General features: G+C 41.7%; 1 protein-coding gene across 2 annotated transcripts in view; it reads left to right on the forward strand.

The window, feature by feature from the left end:
* pdgfb (platelet derived growth factor subunit B) overlaps nucleotides 1-21,078 on the forward strand; it is a 59,954-nt gene that overhangs the window by 19,196 nt on the left and 19,680 nt on the right. For both annotated transcript variants that reach the window (XM_008110710.3, XM_062982923.1), the window contains one exon: nucleotides 12,773-12,869. In XM_008110710.3, coding sequence (XP_008108917.1) covers nucleotides 12,773-12,869 — 97 coding nt within the window. The remainder of the gene's footprint in view (nucleotides 1-12,772; nucleotides 12,870-21,078) is intronic.

Raw genomic sequence — 21,078 nt, forward strand, 5'->3', positions numbered from 1 at the left:
CATGGGGTCCATTTCTTAAGATGTGCTTTTTTATACAGTATAATTACCCAAGTTCAAAACATGTATGCATGATATCTAATAGATAAGGTATCTTATCTATATGGTATATGTATATAAAACATGGATTTTTTTTCTCCTTAAAGAATGTGTTTTGTTGTCTGATGCTATTCAAAGAGAAAACTGTGTGTGTTTCACATTTGAATAGCTCTGCCTGAATGCAAACAATCTAATAAGTACCATTCATTAAATATGCTTTATATGTGTTTACAAGGTTGTTAAATATTACCCTTTATATTTGCTTATGTCTAGATAAAAAAAGTCCTGGTTAGTTCCAAGAAAGTATTTCCCTCACTGTGGCTATTGTGTAACTCACTGGAAGAATAATTTCTCCAAATACTGCCTGTTTCTTACTATTAAGATATATATCATTAGGTGCTTATGAATACAAGAATCAAGCATAAACAAACTGAATAAACAGTTGCATGCAGGCACAGTATGTATTCTGTTTTGAAGCGCCATAATCTATGTAAAACAGTTCATCGAGACAAGTAAAGGCAGAGACTACCCTGAGGAATATACATTTGTTACTAAAACATGGTACAACAAGTAAAGTTTTCCTGTTTGAGAAACAAAGAGCAGGTTGTGTTGTGGAGCAGCTGAAAGGAGAGAAATTATCGCCCTCAGTGACTCTGTAAACTTGCATAATAAGGCACACATCCACTTTGATGGTTCACCTAAATTAATGTGAGTTTCTAAATAGAGAGGGATGTTGCACATTTATTGCACATGAATGAATTAAGGTTGTAAACAAGCACACAAGAAAGCTTCCCCAGGCAAGGGCAGAAATCAGGTGCTAAGGGCTCAAAAGGTTAGGGCTTATGTCATGCTTTTTCCAGGTGCACCATGGTTGTTATGACATATCTGCATATCGGACTGGTTTGACCACCATCATGCCAGTATCTGACACAACAACTAGTGCAGTCCAGAAGGAAACCTCTAGTTTGTCCTTGGATGAGATGCAAAACTGCAGAAAGATAGTTGAGGCTCTTAACTGCTGTATGAAAGATCAATGTAAAACCAAACAACTTTTTCTACCAACACAGTGACAATATTTTACCCCTTTCTTCATTTCTATCAAGGAAATGTTTTCAGTCTTTTCTTCAAGAACTGTTTGTTATGGTTTACTGAGTAGAGTTGCATTGCACCAGCTATTGGCCCATTCCCCCACTGCCTTTTCTCATTTGTTTTACTGCTGTCTCTCTCAGCTGATCATCATAAGGGAACCCTGCAGTCCTCTGGCTTCCAGACACACACTACTGTTGTTGTGTGCCTTTAAAGTGTTTCTGATTTATGGTGACCCTAAGGCTCTATCATGGGATTTTCTAGGGCGGAGTGTGCTTGACCTGCCCAAGGCCAGCCGGTGTATTTCCATGGCTGCACAGAGTATAAAACCTTGATCTCCAGAGTTGTAGTCCAATACTCAAACCACTACACAACACTGGCTCTCAGACATACTCTCTAGAACAGTGGTTCTCAACCTGTGGGTCCCCAGGTGTTTTGGCCTATAACTCCCAGAAATCCTAGACAGTTTACCAGCCTCAGTGCAAAGACATCCCATGCTGGAAAGAATACCCCGCCCCTTTCGCAAATATTTTGTTGTCCTGTAACTTCTCAGTTATTCACCGGCTAAGCAACTAGTTTGGTGGGGTCATGGCCAGTCTTACCCTATGCTCTTATAGTCTTCCCTGCTCTGTTAGTGATATCGAGAGTGAGATCTGTTCTAGACCTAGACAAAATACTTATTTTAGTTCCTTGAAAGACTGCACTCTTTCTTCTCGCATTTATAACTACCAGGCAATAAGCCAGCCAAGGTAGGAGTCAATTCAAAAACACTCTCTAGCACTAATCCTGTGACTGTCACCACCAATGGTAGCCTGCTGAAATACATCTTAAGAAGTGGCTAAAATGTGGAATTGGGGAGTTCTTATTCTTGAAAGCCCTGCACCAAGATGGTACAATGTTTTTTTCATGTCAGTCAACCACTCAGAAGAGAATGAGTGGGTGTGCAGCCTTCCTTCCTGTGGTTGTTCCATTGTTATCCTGGCCATAAAAGAAAGATTGGACTTCACTGTAGTTGTATACATGTGGCCAATTGTATTTCCTCCCCAGGCAGTAAACATTTTCCTTTCTTTGACAGAATGTGTAGTCTGGCCTTTGAAAGGAAATCTACCCCATGCCATTTGGATTAATCATCCTTACCCTACTCATCTCCCAGCACGTACCTTCACAGACTCACACACACTCACACTGCATTGTCCCTTAGATCTGGGATTAGGTTGCAGAAATGCCAGCCTCCCAATGGGACAGTTCTCCCCCGATCGAATATGGCACCTGCTTTCCTGGAAATCCCGGCTTCCATGCACCACGCCAGGGAGTCCCCTGCTTTCTGCAACGCGGACTCTTTTGCTCTGAACTCTGTTGGCTTCCCACTCATTATTTATTTCTTAATGGCAGGTGTTCTCAAAGTATGATGCATGATTTTTTTTCCCCTTGGCTGCAGAGGGGCTGCAGTGGAGGAACTCTTCTTTGTGCCATAATGCAGAGGAAAATAAGAAACCAAGTTTCTATGTTCCTGGGGAAGGATGCTACTTAGTGGCATCTGTTTTCTAAAGGCATTTTATGCCTATGATGAGATACAGGGTATTTGCTGGCAAGCACAGGTCTAAGCGACACAACCACTCTAATTCAGATTCATTGTCATTTCTATTATTTAAGCATTTAACATATTATTTGGGGGACTAAAGCTCTCAGAGTCCCACAACTAGTTGTAGTCCCAAAAGTTATTTTCCATCTGTTATTTTGGGTACCTGTATTGCAGGCAATCTTTTGCATTTCCAGTGCAGAACAAAAGGAGGAATCTTGCAGATCTGAATTCACAAATCTTGTATTCAGTGTGACAAAATCATTCTTGAATAGCATAAGCAGAGATTGGACTGGGTAGATGAGGCTGGTTTTGGATGTGCTTGTTAAATTGTGAAGATAAATTGTCCATTCAAATCCAATCTCCTTGAGAATGAATGATTCTTTCAGAATAGACATATAGTGTACAAGGTGCTAAGATGGGGAACATCTTTGAAATGGTAGCCTAAGGGGTGTGCCTGTTTGAGATAAACTAGGTTGCTGTGTAAAGGGTGCTGATGTGGGTCTAGGAGAAAATGATGCAATTTCCAGTATCTGTCTATACACATCACGCTTCTGGGAAATACCTTCCCTTTTTTTCTTTTCTTTGCAGCCTGCTCTTGGGTGAAGGGTGGAGACTAGACTGGTCTTCTGTAGTAATCATCGTGGTGGGCGTGAATACAAAATCTGAACTAATAACCAGTGGGAGGACCCACATTTACAGTGTTATTTGCTCATGAAGAACAGGCTTCCAGATAATGAGAAGGTCTTCTGATGACCTATGCAAGGGAGATCCCTTGTCAAGAGTTTGAGAGGAGACAGCGCACTGCTGATGTGATTACTGGAGGATTTAATGACAGCCATGGAAAGGTTCGCCCTTGGAGTTAAATCAGCTCATATATCTCTTATTTATTTATTTTATTTATTTACATCATTTTTACCCCGCCTTTCTCCCCGGGGGGACTCAAGGCAGCTTACAATAAATAGGCAAAAATTCAATGCCTAAAAACAATGTACAAAACAACAATTCATATAAAAGCAGATACCATTACAAAATAAAATCACATTATATAAAATTTTAAACATATCTAAGATATGTTTAAAACAATTTTAAACATATCCAACATATCTTTCTAGGTTCTTCTGTGATTTGTTGCTGTTCCTCCATGCAGAGGAATCTCACTGTGTTTCCCCAACACAACTCCAAGCACAGTTTGGAGAGGGAAGGAATGTCTTTATTTTTATTTAATTTGCTTTGCTCTCTTAGTTCTCCAGGTGCACAGTATGCATTCCATCCTATCACAACACAGAGCCAAAGGCAAAGACCACCTAGATTTCCAAAAACTTGGGATTTTGTGGATGAGCTGCTGCCAGGTTGGTGACAGTGACCAATGCCAATTTGGCAGGGCAGTCTTTATTATTATTAATACTGTCTTTCCACCACCCACCCCTCTATGGCCAATTTGCACTCTAGCTTAATTAAAATCCTCCCTTTTCCAAACAGAGGAACAGAAGGAATGGGGTGGATTTCAGAGCTGGGAAACTGCTGAAAAGGCATAATAATTCTTAGTATATGACCTTCAGTGGAGAAAGGGCATTATTGCAAAAAGACAGCTGTTGGACTAAACTTCCCATAATCCCTAGACAGCATGGTTATGTCTGTGCTGGCTGGGGATGATGGAAATTGCACGTGGAAACGGTCAGGGGTAGACTTCTATCAGGCATGAGTTTTTTTTCCTGCACATTTATTTCACCTCTATTGATGTAATAAATTTCTTAGAACAACAATACAAAATGAGGTAGAATCTATAGTCTTTCTTGGAGCTTTCAGATCAGGAGACCTTCCCTTTCCCTTCATCTCTTGTGACCCAAGTTTAGCATTCTGGATGTTCAAATGAAGCAGGGACCAAACTAAACAGAATGCAGAAGTGTATCTGTTGTTCCCCTCTGAGCTTTGAGAACCATTTCCTCCCTGTCCAGTTTCACAATTCCTGTGTCTTTGGTCCCCTGTTGCAAAGTATATTTCTGGTTGAAACCTCAGAATAACCATGTGAAACCACTGTGCATATACATGGTTTCTGTGGGAACTGATGTATGTAACTGCATGGTTACTTTTTCATGGGAACACTTTCAGGCTCCCACCTTCACATGGATGCAGTGAAAAGGTGTGGCTCTCCAATCTTTCCGAGATCATTATCTATTATGTACCTGCAGGATAATAAACTGGCTGCCTGGCTCTGCTACATCTTGGCAAACTCTGTCTTAAACTATCCATCACAGCAGTTAAAAATGTCAAGGAAATAGTAAATTCAGGGCCAGCCCTACCATTAAGCAGAACAAGGTGGCTGCCTCAGGAAACTTAATTTAGAATATCATGAAAGCAAGGAGAGTTTATGTAGGTAAGTTTGACAATCTGTTTTTATGCTCAGTGAGAAAACCTGGATTTTTTTCCTGCCTCAGGTAGCAAAATATCTTGGCTGATTTTCATGGATATATTGTGACTTAGGGTTTGTGCCTTTGAGTGGAGCCTAGAGATGTGTGTTCTGATAACTCAACAAAAGTGCAGCTGTGGGAAGAATCACCCTACGGCCGAAATAGCAGTATAGCTTTTGTGGAAAGGCGCTTCGTAGAATGCTCCAGAAATATGTGGCTCATCTACACCTTCAAGAACAAAAACTATGATGTTGATATATATGACTGGATTCTGGATGGGAGTTTCCAATAAAAGGGAAAAACTACCTAGAAAAGAAGTTCCACATATCTAATATTAAACTATCCAGTTCCATCCTCTATCTTTAGTGTTTGTCACCTTGTAGAGCATGCCATCACTATGACCTCAGTGCCTTTGATGATTCTGAACACATAATATCTCAAGTGAGTAGCTGTTGAAAAAGGGATCTGTTCTTAAGTAAAACCTAAAATTGTTCTTTTGGGTATGATGAAGAACAGTATTTACTATGTATGGTTGTCTAGGAAAGTTGATAAGATATGGTGCTGGAGCAGTATTATGTGGATTCGATGAGCCATTAAAAAGACAAATGAGTCCTAGAGTAAATCAGACCCAAATTCTCTTTTTAAGCCAAGATAACTAAACTGAGGGTACCCTACTTTGGCCATATGAGAAGACAATAATGCTTGGAAAAGTAGAAAGCAGGAGGGAAAGGTGGGTTTTTTTTTAAAAGAGAGAGGGTGGAGGGAGAGATGGGGGGAGAAAGAGAGAAATTGACCTATTCTGGGAAGATTTTGAGGAGCTACTACTGTTTTGCACCAAGGCTGCTCAGACTGTATGTCTTCTGCTTATATCGCGAAGATTTCAAGAAATCCAAAGTCTGAATCAGAAATTCAAGACCTGATGAAGAGAACTTATTCTCAGGCACCTGAAAATAGCTGTCTCTGGAGCCCTCCACACAAACATAATGTGGACATGATACATCTTGCTCTATGATTGGCAGGGGTCTTTTGGATTGCCCAGCTCAGGTATCAGAGAATGGGAATGTTACTTTAGTGGACTACAGTGCTCAAAATCCTTAGTCAGCTATAATTCTGGCTATAATTCTAGGTATGAGGAGTTCATCCTCCTGCTGACCTTGATGAATAGGATAAGCTGTCCAGGAAGGCAGCACAGTACTTTTGCCCTTGTTTGTTCTCCAGCTGCAGCAGTCAACAAAGTGGTGAAACATTGGTGTGTACTGATAAAAGTATCCTTGCAGCTGTCTTATGCTGTAGGGCGAGAAGACAAGGAAGTAGAGGCATCAGGCAGCAGTTGGATTGCTGCTTCTGCTACTTAATATGGCCAGACTGGCAGAAGAGCAGCAACTGATTTTGGTAACCTTCAAGAGAGACAGCATTATTGTTCTGTTTGTGTGCACAGCTTGGAAGCATTAGCTTATATACCCATGTTAAATCAATCAAACAAAATTTGTTCATTCAGAAAACATTTGGGATCTACTTCAGGCCCTAAACCAGTGGTTCTCAACCTGTGGGTCCCCAGATGTTTTGGCTTTAAACTCCCAGAAATCTTAACAGCTGGTAAACTGGCTGGGATTTCTGGGAGTTGTAGGCCAAAACACCTGGGACCCACAGGTTAAGAAACACTGCCCTAAACTGTTTTGGATGCTTACTACCACGCCTGGGGCTCTTACACACTACACGAATGTAGTGTTATGATTGCATTTTAACTGCTATGGCAAAATCCTATGTAATCCTAAGGTTTGCAATTTAGGGAGGAGCATTTATGATTCCCAGACATTACAAACCACATGGTTCCATAGGATGCTGCTAATGTAGTTAAAGTGGAATCCCGGTGCTGTTACCTGTCAGTGGAACAGAATGGCCCCTTGCTTTGGCTCCACTCAGGCAACTTACTGCCAGGATTGAGTTAAAGAACACACCATGTTCTCAATACAGGCAGTCCCGAATTACGAACAAGATAGGTTCTGTATGTCTGTTCTTAAGTTGAATTTGTTTATAAGATTTCACCTCACTTTCTGTCCTTATGATAACAGGATTTTGAAAAAATTGGCTTGTTGTGGAAACAAGGATTGGTGAAAAAGCTTCAATGGAGACACTTTTTCCCCATGATAACTCTTCCGGGAGTGAATTTCCCTTCCAAGGGGTAGATTTCTCTCATTTTCTGTTGTCTCATCCCCCATTTTTAACTGTGAGTCATTGGTAAATCAGATTTTTGTAACTCAGAAACTGCCTGTATTGTCTTAAGCCAAATTTAAAAAGTTAATTTTCTAGACTGTGATGTTCCCAGCCAGTGTTTCATTTCTGTGCATAACCCATGAGCCATTGCTGAAGGAGTGTGTGTAAAATGTATGTGGGTGAATGCTGGCTCATGCCTAGTGAAGCATATGACTGTATATGGCAGTACATAGTGTACACAGGGGAAGCCATTATATTGGGAAGGGAAGGCAGACAAGAAGATATGAAAACCACATTGGACTCCAAATGCGGAGCCCTGTGCTGATGCAAGACCAGCCTGGAGGCATTTGAGAGCTTGCCAGCCAGCCAAGCAACAGGCATCTTTGATCTACCTTGCAGTTAAAAGGGGATCATTAACTTTTTCTAGACATCTAACTTCACCTTCAGAGAAGCTGAGCAGAAAATAAATCCCACAACTCCAGTTTGTGGAGAGACAGGCTCCTCCCTTTTGTTGCCATTCACCTTTTGGACCAGTCAATTCACAGGTGGAAGTGGCTAAGAGACTTGTTTACATTAAGTAACTTTCCTTACTAGGTTTATGAGTGTCTGCTTGCCTGGAACATGTGTGAGCATACAATTGTTTACCTACAGCACTTTTTCTGAACTGGACTCTGTCCCATTGGATCGCTCAATCTAGTTTCCCATTCAGTGAGCAAAACCATGGGAAGAAGCTTATCTCAATAGCTGCCAGCTTAAAAGCTTGATCCAAACAAAGCATGTTTATGCCCAAAGTCAGTACACCTGAGCTCAGTGGGGCTTCTATCCACCCAGGACTTCAACCTTCAGACTTGGTCGAAAATGAGAAGAATAAAAAGGCTTTGTGGCCCAGGCTTGCATGCCCCCTCTCTGTGTGAGAGAGGATAATGAACTTTACAAGCTGGGCGTGTTGACATGCTTTAGTCCAACTGATAACATCGCTGACAAGAAAAACTTGGCACCTAAACCCACCTCTCTGAACAGGGAGTGGAGCTTGTTTCTATAATCAGTTTTTCAGCATTTCTCCCTCCCAGGCTCTGCTTTGGTTCCCTCAGTAGACAGTCAGCTCATGGAGACTCTTGTAGTTTTCCTTCCTATCCTTAACCAAATGTGCCCTATGTACCTAAGTGTAAAATAAAGTCCTTATTAAGTGTCAGGAAAGGGTAGACCTATCCTCAACGCGATGGCACTATTAATTTACACCTGCATTTTCTGACAGGTGCAATGCTTCAGAATGGTTCAGTTTATCGATTCTGATCTCCCACTGCACAAATGTGCGATTTGCAAACAACCCTTTTGTTAATCAAGCCCAGGAGAACAATGGCAAGGGGAACTGGGAACATACAGATATGGAAAGAGCCTGGAACTGGTTTTGTGGTTTCTGTTAATAAAACTCCCCAATCCCTTAACCAGCCAACAAGCCTCAGGATGAATTAGCCAAGATTTAATTATGGGAATTGAAGTCCAACACAGTTGGAGAGCCTTGGTGAAAACCCATCCACATGAAACCTGGGATAGATTTAATCTGATATTTGAACAAAACTGTAGCTAATATAGGTGGTCCTTCACCAATGTAATAATACCCTATGAAAGATGCTTACTAGAGTCTGTTGGGAGTCTTCCTCTAAAAACCATGGGATATCTTACATATGTAAAACAAGAGGAGCTGATCTGAGTTTGCTAATGTGGATCAAAATGTTTGGTCTCTTTATGACTGGAGTAAATCTGTAGAAACATGTGATCTCATAGGGAAAAGATGGAGATGAGGTTATTCTGTTTTCTTCCAGTTAATTCTGTTTTCTTCCAAGTTGCACCTATCATTAGTCACATTTACAAGCCAATAGAAAGCAGAAACGGGAAGGCTATGGATGGATGTATACGCCAATAGTTCTGATATAATATCCTGTTTCCTAATTATGTGGAACTCTAATTTGTTCTACAAAATATCATAAATGTCTCTTTTATCCACATTATGATCCCAGATTGTAACAGCAACAGCAGCATCCTTACATTTGAGATCATGGTTGAGCAATTACACCTTTTTATCTTCCTTCCCTCCAGTCAGGAAAAACAATACAGAGTACAATGAGCCATAAATAAGCATTTATAGAGAACTATGTTTTCTTCCTTATTGTTTCTGCAGTTAGGCTTTAACTAGTAGATTCAATATTATACAGCAGTGGTTTTGAACCTGTGGGCCAAGAACGAAAATCTGGTCTGTGAACCTCCTTCCTCTTTATTTATTTTATTTATTTTATTCCTGCACCTTTCCACAGAACCAACCATTGCATTGCATAGACCGCATCAGCTCTATATTATTAAATTTGGTTTTCTGTGGACAAGCAGATGGCAACTACTGGATGGCATATTTTCTGTATCAGAAACTAGAACTGATGTGGTCTATCCAATGCAGTTTTCTGAATCAGCACCCCAAATAACCAAATCTAAAGTTGACCAAAAACTGATTCGTAACCCTTTTGGTACTAATGTTGGAGAGTGGTCCTTGGTCATGGTGGCCCCTGGTCGAAGTAGTCTCCAGTCAAGTGGGCCCTGGTCAAAAAAAGGTTGGGAACCACTGTTATAGAGGGGTGGTCCTCTAATTTGAGAGGTGTTGAAAATGCGGGAAACAATCCATATATTATAAAAATATAAAGCTGTGATTAAATTACTGAACATTTTAAGAGAATACTGTTACATTGTAGGAGAGATGCCAGAGTTTAATGAAACGCATCTACTGCATGACGCATATTCTTGGAAAGACTTCCTAGAGAGCAGCTGCCTGCCCACCAGTATGGATAATATCATGGACCTTAGATGATTAGTGGTCTGAGTCAGTGTATTTTGTCCTGCTGAAAATGGTTACAGGAAGTCCACCACAAATTCTCCTGTGCAAATCCTACCTGAGCATGAAATGACTCTGACCTTTCATGCTGGGGCCTGAATAGTTATAGCATTTATGATTCCATTTTTAATGTAATGGCAGCACTGTATTGAATCCATATGGAAATCCATGAGCGCTACTGAGAATTCTCAATCAGAATCTCTTGTGCCTCACCAAACTAAAAGCATTCAGATTCCATAGGATGCATCAATGTCATTTAAAGTGGAATCATAGTATTATAACTGTGTGGTTTGAAAGAGCCCATAATCAGAAACACTTCCATGCAACTGAGCTGGTGCAAAATAACAGATTAATGAAATTAATTTCTTCCCAAGTCCATCCCATTGGTTGATCTCATTCAACTCAAAATCCCTGCTGTGTAGTTTATTAAAAATGCATGAAGTACAAAATTAGTACCGTATTTATCATGTGCAGTTGCTGAAGATTTCTGTTTTATGTCATATGAAACTATCTCAGATGTAATAGTAAGCTATGGAAGCTTGGCTGGCTACCCCACATAGGCTGCTTGTCCTGTAAGGGGATCAGTTCTCTGTATTTCCTAGTAGAGCATTACATATGAAAGACATGGGTGAGATTGCAAAACATTTGAAGCTGTGCCACTCTGCCTTCCAAATGTGTTGCTATGACAAAATAGGCACAGTTTTTACAGCCACAGATAGTGTATGTGTGTGAAATGTTGCTTAAGGGCAAACAATATGTTATGTGCTACTACACATATCAGAGCCTGAAATTGGTTTTAGAAGAACTGTTTTGAGAAAGATGATTCAGAATAGAGAAAGTAGCAGAGGATAAGGGACTCTTAGCCTTTCTATCAGCTGTCATCTCTGCAAATCATCAGCAAAGCTATTTAACCCTGCCAATGCCTTGCCGAAATTATCATATGATTCTATGATTCACCAAAGCATTTTTCATCTGCATGACATTTCAAGTGTATGTTTGCATATATTTTGAATATTTGGAGGGAGGGTGCAGGATGTAACTTGGGGAAGGGGGCAATTGTTCTTTGAAGAGAAGAATGGCTCGGGGAAAGAGACAGATGTCTCCTTATCTTTAAACTATCCCTCTTTTCAACTAAGAGTAGCCAGAGGACTAAATTCAATTTCAAGTAAGTTTTTGAGAGCCTCCAAGACAAAATTCTGGAATCAACGATACTAGTATTCTTCAGTTTACAGCTCATACTGCCAGTAACTAAACCTTTGAAGAGGCATCTCAATCTTTTGGAATGGGAACAGCCCTGTCCAAACTATTAACAATTGTTTTAGTGTAAATTGTAATGTGTTTAAACTTTCACTGCCAAATAAAAAAGAAGTTAAATTGACCTTCCTTCCCCCACTTACCGTATATACTCGAGCATAAGTTGAGGGGGATTTTTCAGCCCTTTTTTAGGGCTGAAAAAGCCCCCCTTGGCTTATACTTGAGTGAGGGTCCTGGTCGGCTTATATTCGGATCGGCTTATACTTGAGTATATAGGGTAATCAGAATTGGACGGTCTTATCTTAAATTACAGTTTTATGTAAATATTCAAAAACATTTAACCTAATGGTGCCTCAATTAATGTAATTTTATTGATATCTATTTTTAGTTTTATTTGGAAATTTACCAGTAGCTACTGCATTTCCCACCCTCGTCTTATACTCGAGTCAATAAGTTGTTCCCAGTTTTTTGTGGCGAAATTAGGTGCCTCAACTTATATTCGGGTTGGCTTATACTAGAGTATATACGGTAGCTTTTAATAATTATCATGGTCTCCATATTATGTGTCAAAACCATAAAACCAGCCAAAGGAAAATAAACCCTGGAGAATGTCCTCCATCATACTTAAGTTGACATGAGAAAGGCATATGCTAAAGAAGTGATTACAGAGCCACACAGTAAGGTTGCAATGCTGAATATACTTATGAGGGATCAAATCCAATTGCACGTGATGTTACATAAATTGTGTAGGGTTATACTATAAAGATTTTTCAATTGGCAAGATTGCGAAGCAGCCTCAAGCTCTGCCTGTGAGCAGAATGTTTGGAATTCTTGGGTGTGTAATCCTGAAGGTCATCAAGAAGGCTTCCAGACGAGGCTTTTTATTATGCAATGGCCCTGCCTCATTCATGGAGTCTGAAAGAGGAGGAGGAGGAGGATCCAAGAGTCCTAACCTTTCACCTGCAACTCCCTTGTGTTTTCCCACTACTGCTGTCTTTTCCCCCTTCCATTTAAAAATCCTCTATGTTATAAAAGAAGAAAGAGTTTAACAATATCCTTCAATTGATAAGTCCTAGGAGCTGATTGTCTGAAAGCACTATCATTTTAATCTTTTATGTATAGGGCAGGGATTCTCTCAGTTGATGGTTTCTAATTCCATACTTTGAGACACACTTGTGTATATGTACTTTGTTTCATTGTTTTACTGGCTTCTCCTTTCACTGGTCTTACCTTTTGTAATAAATATAAAGCAGTTTTTAACTAGCATCATGGGATCTATTTTAACAGCAAATTTCTCTCTCTATTGTCTGGCAGGGAGACCCCATCCCCGAAGAAATATATGAAATGCTGAGTGACAGCTCCGTGCGCTCCATCAGAGACCTCCAGCAGGTCCTGCGAATAGACTCCGTAGGTAAATCCCCTCAATGCTGAATGTTTCTCTTCCTTAAATGCCAGGGAATAGCAGCAGTAAGAGAACAACATATATATGTGTGTATATCATCCACAGATGTCACTGTTGGCATGTACTACAAATAAGTGAATGCTTTGTTCTCTGCATTCAGGGAAGGCAATATAAGAGCATATGTTGTGTGTGGGTTGCTGAAATCCATGCCATCTCACCATCACCCAACTCATAAAGCAGGTGTGAGGCATCCAGGATTGTCAGGTAGACTGTCAGATTCCTGTATTGGATCTATACCAGAAGCACCCAGAGAAAAGCTTTCCAAAATGTATGTTGAAACATGTTAGTGTCTCAACTGCAGTGTGTACGTGTGTTGCACAAACATAACAAGGAACCTCTAAGTCTATGTGAAATATCCAATAAATCATACTTTTAAATATATACATGAAAAGGTTTTCATGAGATATGTTGTACTCCCATACATTTAATTATTACAGTTTATGTATGTGCCTGTATCTTTTATAAGGAGTTGGCTTAACTTCTGGTTTGTTAGTAAAAGTGACTTAATGTGTTGCGAAATGATGCATATATAAAATGTGTGTCACTGACATGAAACGCTTGGAAAGCACTGATCTAGAAGAGGCATGGGCAAACTTTGGCCCTCCAGGTGTTTTGGACTTCAACTCAAACAATTCCTAATAGCCTCAGGCCCCTTCCTTTTCCCCTTCAGCCGCTCAAGTGGTTAAACCACTGGGCTGCTGAACTTCCTGACCAAAAGGTCAAGGGTTCGAATCCAGGGAGCGGGATGAGCTCTCACTGTTAGCCCCAGCTTCTGACAACCTACCAGTTCAAAAACATGCAAATGTGAGTAGATCAATAGGTACCACTTTGGTGGGAAGGTAATGGCGCTCCATGCAGTCATGCTGGCCACATGACCTTGGAGGTGTCTATGGACAATGCCGGCTCTTTGGCGTAGAAATGGAGATGAGCACCAACCCCCAGAGTTGAACACAACTAGACTTTACTTTATGCCAGAATAGACATGCTATACATTTAATCTGGTAGGTGACAGAAGAGCGCCGTTTGGTTTTGGCCTCAGATGACAAAATGTCTTGAGCTAGCATTATTGGTCATGAATGACAGAAATAACAATGAATCAACATGAAAGATATCACATGCCATACTTTTTGTGCGGGGTGGACAATCCAGACTGTTTTCTGCACCCTGTCAGCTCCCATCTTGTTCAGCAAGAGAATCAAAACACCTACTGAGAGACAGAAATACATGGCTGGCCTCTTTAAGGAGCCACACATTTGTCTAAAGCCACAGAGGATAGAAAAGGTGAGCTGCATCCCTGATTCCATCTGTGGGAAGTCTTTCAATCAGCGACTCTCACAAGATTGTGTTATTTGTAGCACTGTATAAGATTGCTGCAGCTTGAGAGAGCAAGGAGCCAACAGATCTTTGTCTCCACTGCTGGGAGGTAAGGCTCAGTTGGAAGAGGGGCCAGAAACTGATGTTTCTTAACACCCACTCTCCTCCATTCCTGAGGCCAAAGGAAGAAGAACCTAAAAATGGAGCTGACGCAAAAACAGGGTTTATTATTTTTTGCCATAGACTTATGTAGATAGTCAAGACCAGGGGTCCTCAAACTTTTTGAGTGGAGGGCCAGTTCACGGTTCCTCAGACTGTTGGTGGCCCGGACTATGATGAAATAGTCCAAAATTAGGATTGTTGTTGTTGTGTGCCCTCAAGTCATTTCAGAAGTAGGTCAATCCTAAGTCTAAAATTTAGGACAGGGGCCTTAGTTTGGCCTGGTCAAGACCCTATAATCTATAACCGGCCCCAGTTCCTTGTGACATTAGCAGATACCATTGGTATCAAAGGTGTCTGTTGCCCTCTTGTATGCATTGTGTCTATGCAATGCAACTTCTGTTACATATGAATCTGCCTTTTGAAAACCAGAGATTATTACATAGTGTTTTCTTAAAATCATCCTGGCTGGTTGGTTGGTTTGCTTGCTTGCAGAGACTGTTTACTATATGAGAATGTTTCGTTGAGCAACTTGAGATCCCAGGGCAGTTGTACAAATTCAAGAAAGCCACAGTTCTTAACTGCTTAAATCTTTCTCTACATCTTTTCAGTTTCTGAGAAACTTCAGCAGAAACAGTTCGCTAGGAATCGCCATGAGCAAATCTAGATGAAGAAAATGTTTAATTGGGCAGAAAGTGTAATAAATGTACTACTTTTAGAGATGAACATTTTGAAACATGGCTTAGCATGCAACCTATTAACATAAGTGGTTTGTTTGTAAATGTTGCTGTTGACTTATATTGTTCTATGGCTCCTTCCACACAGCTGTACACAATCCACATTGAACTGGATTATATGGCGGTGTGGACTCATATAATCCAGTTCAAAGCAGATATTGTGGACTATCTGACTTGATACTCAGGCTGTGTGGAAGGGCCCTACATCTGCTTTCCCTAACTGAAAGTCTGCTAGATATGCTGTAATGTGCATTTCCAGCTGGTGTGATTTAGGGCCCTTCCACACAGCCATATAACCCAGAATATTAAGGCAGATAATCCGCAATATCTGCTTTGAACTGGAGCCTTTCCACATAGCCAAATAACCCAGAAAGAAAAAGAAAAAGAAAATCCCACCATATCTGCTCTGAACTGGGTTATCTGAATCCATACTTCCATATATTCCACTTCAAAGCAGATAATGTGGGATTTTATTCAACTGTGTGGAAGGGGCCTATGTTATCTGAGTCAATATTGCCATATAATTCAGTTCAATGTGGATTTTATACAACTGTGTGGAAGGGGACTTAGTTAGGGCTGTTGGGGAGCAATAGTATAGTGGAACTGGGGCTTGCAGGATTGAAGCCCTGGGACATGTTGATTAGCAGCGGCTTTGCACCACAGCAAACATCATTTGCCACCACACAAGGTTCTTCATTCCTCCTTAATTTCCCAGCAACGGAGAAAATGACCGGAGCTGTCAGTTCTTTGCCCTCCCACCTGCTTCTGTCGTGCATAGTGCTGCAAATGGAACAATTTCATGAAAGTTGCTCACTTATCGCTAGACCTTTTTTCTTCCATTGGGGATGCAGCTCACCTTGTCTGTTGCTTGCAGCTGTGGGGAATACATGACTTTTATTCTGAATTTTGATGTAATTCCCAGAGGAGTTGGAAGGAAGACGGATTTCCCCAGAAAAAAAGATCAAGTCATGCCTATGTATTTGGACATGGCTTGTTTCCTGGGTGGAAAAAGTGGCTTTATAATAGACCTGCACTTGTTAGAGATGAAAATCGTTATGTACTGCATATCATTGCCTGCATTTATGGACATTTATGGAGTGTTGCTATAGGAACTTCTTGATGAAGGGATATGCTGCAAAATTTACCAGTACACTGCCAGTGGGTAGTATAGTCAAATATTCTTAGAAGATACCCAATAGAAGAAAACTGATCTAAAATAAAACCATGTATTCCTTCATCCAGTTCCACCTGCCTATCTGTCATTATCTCTTCTCTATATTATCCTTTTCTTTTTGTCTCTTGAATTCTTAGTTTTCAGAGTTTACTGTGGGCAGAGCCCACAAATCCTAAGTTTAAAGCAAGCCAGGTCAGCTATAAACTTAATAAGTGGGTCTGAGACAAACAGCCTCATTTCCTGTATTTATATATAATAATGCTGGCCTGCTGCACAAGAATGAAGGTGAATGGTCCCATTGAGGCAATGGAATTCACGTACATGTTAAATTATGTGTCTTCTGTGCCTTCAGGTCACCAGCTGAATCATGGTAACCCTATGAATTTAATAGGGTTTTCTTAGAGAAGGAATACTCGGAGGTGGTTTTACTAATTCTTTCCTTTGAAGTATAGCTGGCCTCATTTGGTATTTGTTAGCACTCTGCCACTCAAATACTAACTAGGGTTGACCCTGCTTAGCTTCCAAGATCAGATGGGATCTAGTGCTTTTAGAGTCATTGTTAAATTACCTTTCAGCAATTGATTTAATGTGTTTTGCTGCAGTTAGGACTATCATTTGCAGTTGTTGTTATTGTTAATACCATTATTATTGCCTTCACTAGGTACATATCAGCATAACTCTTTTAAGAACGCATCTTATAGAGCTAGTTTAAATCAAATCAAAGGTGTCTCATAGATCGAACAGGCTGGACAACTCACTTCCCAATTCCATGGTTCATCTTGCAAGAAATTTTGCCATAAAAGGATGTGGAATAAATTGATCGTAATAGAGCAGAAGTGAAAAACATAGGAACAGAAATCCATAGGGCAGGCATAGGCAAACTAAGGCCCAGGGGCCGGATGTAGCCCCCTGGATGCTTACTTTAGGCCGTCCACATTTTCCCTGTTGTCTCGGCATAAGGACACAGTGTCCCGCTGCATCCTTATGCAAAAAGGCAGGGAGGAGGAAGGCACACTGCAGCTGGGAGCCCTCTGGAGCGCTCTCAGCCACTGCATGTCTCACCTTCCTCCTGGCATAAGGACAGTAGAAGCAGCCCAGTCTTTATGCTGAGAGGGCAGCCCGAGGAAGGCACGCAGCGGCTGAGAGCCCTCCAGAACGTTCTCAGACGTCGCCTGCTTCACCCTCCTCCCAGCCTGAAGATCGGGGAGGGGGATAGGGGCAGTCACCGCATTTCTCATTTTCCTCCTGGCATAAGAATGGAGAGAGCAGCTTCATCCTTATGCCAGGAGGACAACCTGATGATGACCTGGGCCCTGCCCCACCCCTTCCCAGCCCCACCCTCTCACAGGCCCTCTCCCTCCCGGGCCCATCCCACCCAGCGTGTGCCCAGCCACCCTCCCTCCTGGCCTGGCCCTCTCAGTCGGGCCCACAATGTGGCCCCAATGCAAAAAAGTTTGCCCATGCCTGCCATAAGGCATGCCTTCTGAAGTCAATGTAATCACTTCCAGTTAGGGTTGTTGTATGCTTTCCGGGCTGTATGGCCATGTTCCAGAAGTATTCTCTCCTGACGTTTTACCCACATCTATGGCAGGCATCCTCAGAGGTTGTGAGGTATGGAGTTCCAGTTAGTTCAGACTTAGGTTTGTACACTTTCTCTACCCCTGAAAACCCCATGGTAGGCTCCCCAACCTTAGGGTTGCTATAAGTTGGAAACAACTTCAAGGTACACAACCGCAACAACAAAATCATTTCCCTTCTCCAGAATTATTGTTTGTGCTTACAACATTGTTTTAAAGATAAGGGCAAGGCTTTTCATGAGTCTGGGAATCTCATCAGATTCCGTACTAGACTTGTATGATTCATTGCACAGCTGGTTCTGTTAATTTTTAGACTCCTGATCCTTCTCTCCCGTGGAAAAGGAAGAAATGAGCAACAGGCAGGGTGAGAAGGGCAGAGGGATGGCTTTATCACAGCCTCTGGGAAATGGATTTCTCTTTGGCTGTGTGGCCAAGCTCTGGGGATACCTGCCACAGGACTGAGGTCACACACCGCAACGGCGGCAGTTGCATTGAGGCAGCAGTGGTGGCACGTGCAGGAATGTGAGCACGCGTCACAGCCACCGGGCTGGCCCTGGAATGTATTATTTATAATTGCTTTCTTCGTAAATTCCATTCTGTTTCAACTTCTGCTCCCGCCTGTCCTCTCCCTAGACCCCCCCCCCTTGACTTCTCTCTTGTGTTTGTCTGTTTGTAGCTTTGTAATCTGTGCCGAGACACTATCTACGGGGGAACAGAATTTCCTGCTTTTGTTTCCTATGCCAGTCGGACCACTGGCGTGTTCTCAAAAGCATTCCCCACTGCCTTTCAAAATGCCTGTGAGGGGAGGGGGAAGAAAGGGAGGGCACCAGCTGTGTTCAGCTATTGTTTCCTTCAGAGAAAGCCACTAGAACTGCTCCCCAACAAAAAAAAATCCCCATCCCCGGCCGTCACTACCACCAGCATCCCTTGGATTGCACAGTCTATATACAATGGTGTGGTTTCCAAAATTAGCAGCGCTGGCTTTTCCAAGGCTGGGTCTGCCAACCCCATCCTGCCCTGTCAAGGACACCCTTGGGGAAAAGAGGGCGGGCTGGGTGAGGCTCAGTGGAGAACTGTTTTTCAGTAGAAGATTTCTTTCAAGTCAACATCAATGCTATTTTCCCCCCCTTGTCTATTTAGCCCTTGTGCAAAAGAACTCTCTCCCAAGCCTGATAACATTCCAAAGCATGTGGGATGGAAGACACGCTGGGAAGAACTGGTTTGGCTTTATGGCATGACTAACTGATAGATACCAACTTTGTTCCCTGTAGCTAATCTTTTCTCATTCCCTTGGGATATAGGGATGGTTTAGAGCAATAAATCTGGGAACAGACACCTTTCAACATAGTTCCAGACCATATGCTGAAGATTAAATCTGAAGCTTTTGAGAGTTACACAGTATCTATTGTAGCTCTATCTCCCAAATGTGGCATGCTAAACAACAATAGCCCGTGGATGTCGTTTTAACAGCCATGGCTCCATTGTGTGAACTAATTGGATTGTGGCTCCTTAAAGCATGAATCCAACCATCTGTAGGATGCAAGCATGGCAGTTAAAGTTATATTAGACTGCTATACTGTTCAGTGTGGAAGGAGCCCATGTTGAAATAATTTGCTGTAGTATTTAGGGTATGTTTACAATTCTCAATTATAACTGTTTGATACTATTGTAAGCTCCATGGTTTCATCTAGGATCAGTAGTTTTGTTAAGTACCTAACATTCACTAGCCTTTAAGTAGATCATTAAAACTTTCTGGGACAGAATTCAAGAAACCTTATAGATTTACAGATTCCAGGATGCAGCTATAATAATTGTTAAAAGTATTATAACAGTGCAGTGTGGATACATCAGTAATATTCTGCTTACGTTGCCACTGCATCCCAAATAATAAAAATGTCAGTGTCTGTCCTGAATTCGATGAAGAAAATGCATGACAGCCATTCCTTTACACTGAAAAACATAGTCGTGTGGTACATTGTACTAAGTTTGTCTCTATTCTGTCTGTTCTTTGGGCTTCCAGTTCTCTGTGTTTCACAATCCAAATTAGTACCCCAATACTGATGCATGTCCATCTCATTATAAGTCAAGAAGTTCAAAGAAGGAAAGACTGGCCACTGTGCAGAAACTATCTTCAAACGCTGCCATTGTGCTTAGATTCTAGAAGGGCTCTTAGCTCCAGGGAGGTGTGGTGGGAATTGCTCTATTCAGCATTTCCTGTGGGAAAACATAGGGTGTGTTTGTAGGCACTGGACTGAAAGCTCTTGCAAACTATCCTTGGTGCTAAAAATATAACATTTCATATTATGATTTGGGAAGGGAGTGATGTACTTAGTATGAAAAAGATTCAGACTTTAGCATTTCAACTTTAAAAGGATTCAGGTTGCAGTTGCTATAAAGCAGTGCTGCTAAAGCAAGGGTATTGCAGACTGGTGTTAGCCCCTCAGCCATTGGCTGTTGCTCTCAAACATGATACTAGTCTCTGGCACACTGAAAAAATTATTGCCATTCTCTTTCTCCTCTGATAATAATATCCCCAGACTTTGGAGGTCTTCTGTCAGTCAAAGACAGGAACACGGTAGCACAACGGGTTAAACCCTTGTGTCGGCTGAACTGCTGACCTGAAGGTTGGGTTGCTGACCTGAAGGTTGCCATTCAAATCTGCAAAATGGGGTGAGGTCCCGTCTGTCAGCTCTAGCTTACAGGGACATGAGAGAAGCCTCCCAGCTAACGCATCCTGGCGTCCCCTGGGCAACATCTCTGTAGATGGCCAATTCTCTCACACCAGAAGCGACTTGCAGCATGTTCTCAAGTATCTTCTGACACAATTTTTAAAAACCAGTCAAAGTCAATAATAGTGGGCCACATAGATAAATAGACAAAGTATAAAGGAGCTTCTTAAGTCACTTAAATCTTTGCCCTTGGAACTCCAGAATTATGCTTGTCTTCTAGACAATTAAAATCTCCCACAAAATAAACCCATGTGAGCTAATAAGGCAAAAATCAATATCACAGATGAGAATAAAAACACACTATCAACATCACAAAGGGATAAAATTGGCAGCATGCCCGGTTTAGCCCTGGTCACCCACGAATCCCGCTGGTTCCTCTCAAATACGCTGGCGCAGCTCCATGGGTGCCACCGCCACGGCAACACGGGGGGCAACACGGGGTTAGAATCAATGGGGGAAGCCACGTGC

This window comes from Anolis carolinensis, chromosome 5 (assembly GCF_035594765.1).
Source record: "Anolis carolinensis isolate JA03-04 chromosome 5, rAnoCar3.1.pri, whole genome shotgun sequence".
NCBI lineage: Eukaryota > Metazoa > Chordata > Lepidosauria > Squamata > Dactyloidae > Anolis > Anolis carolinensis.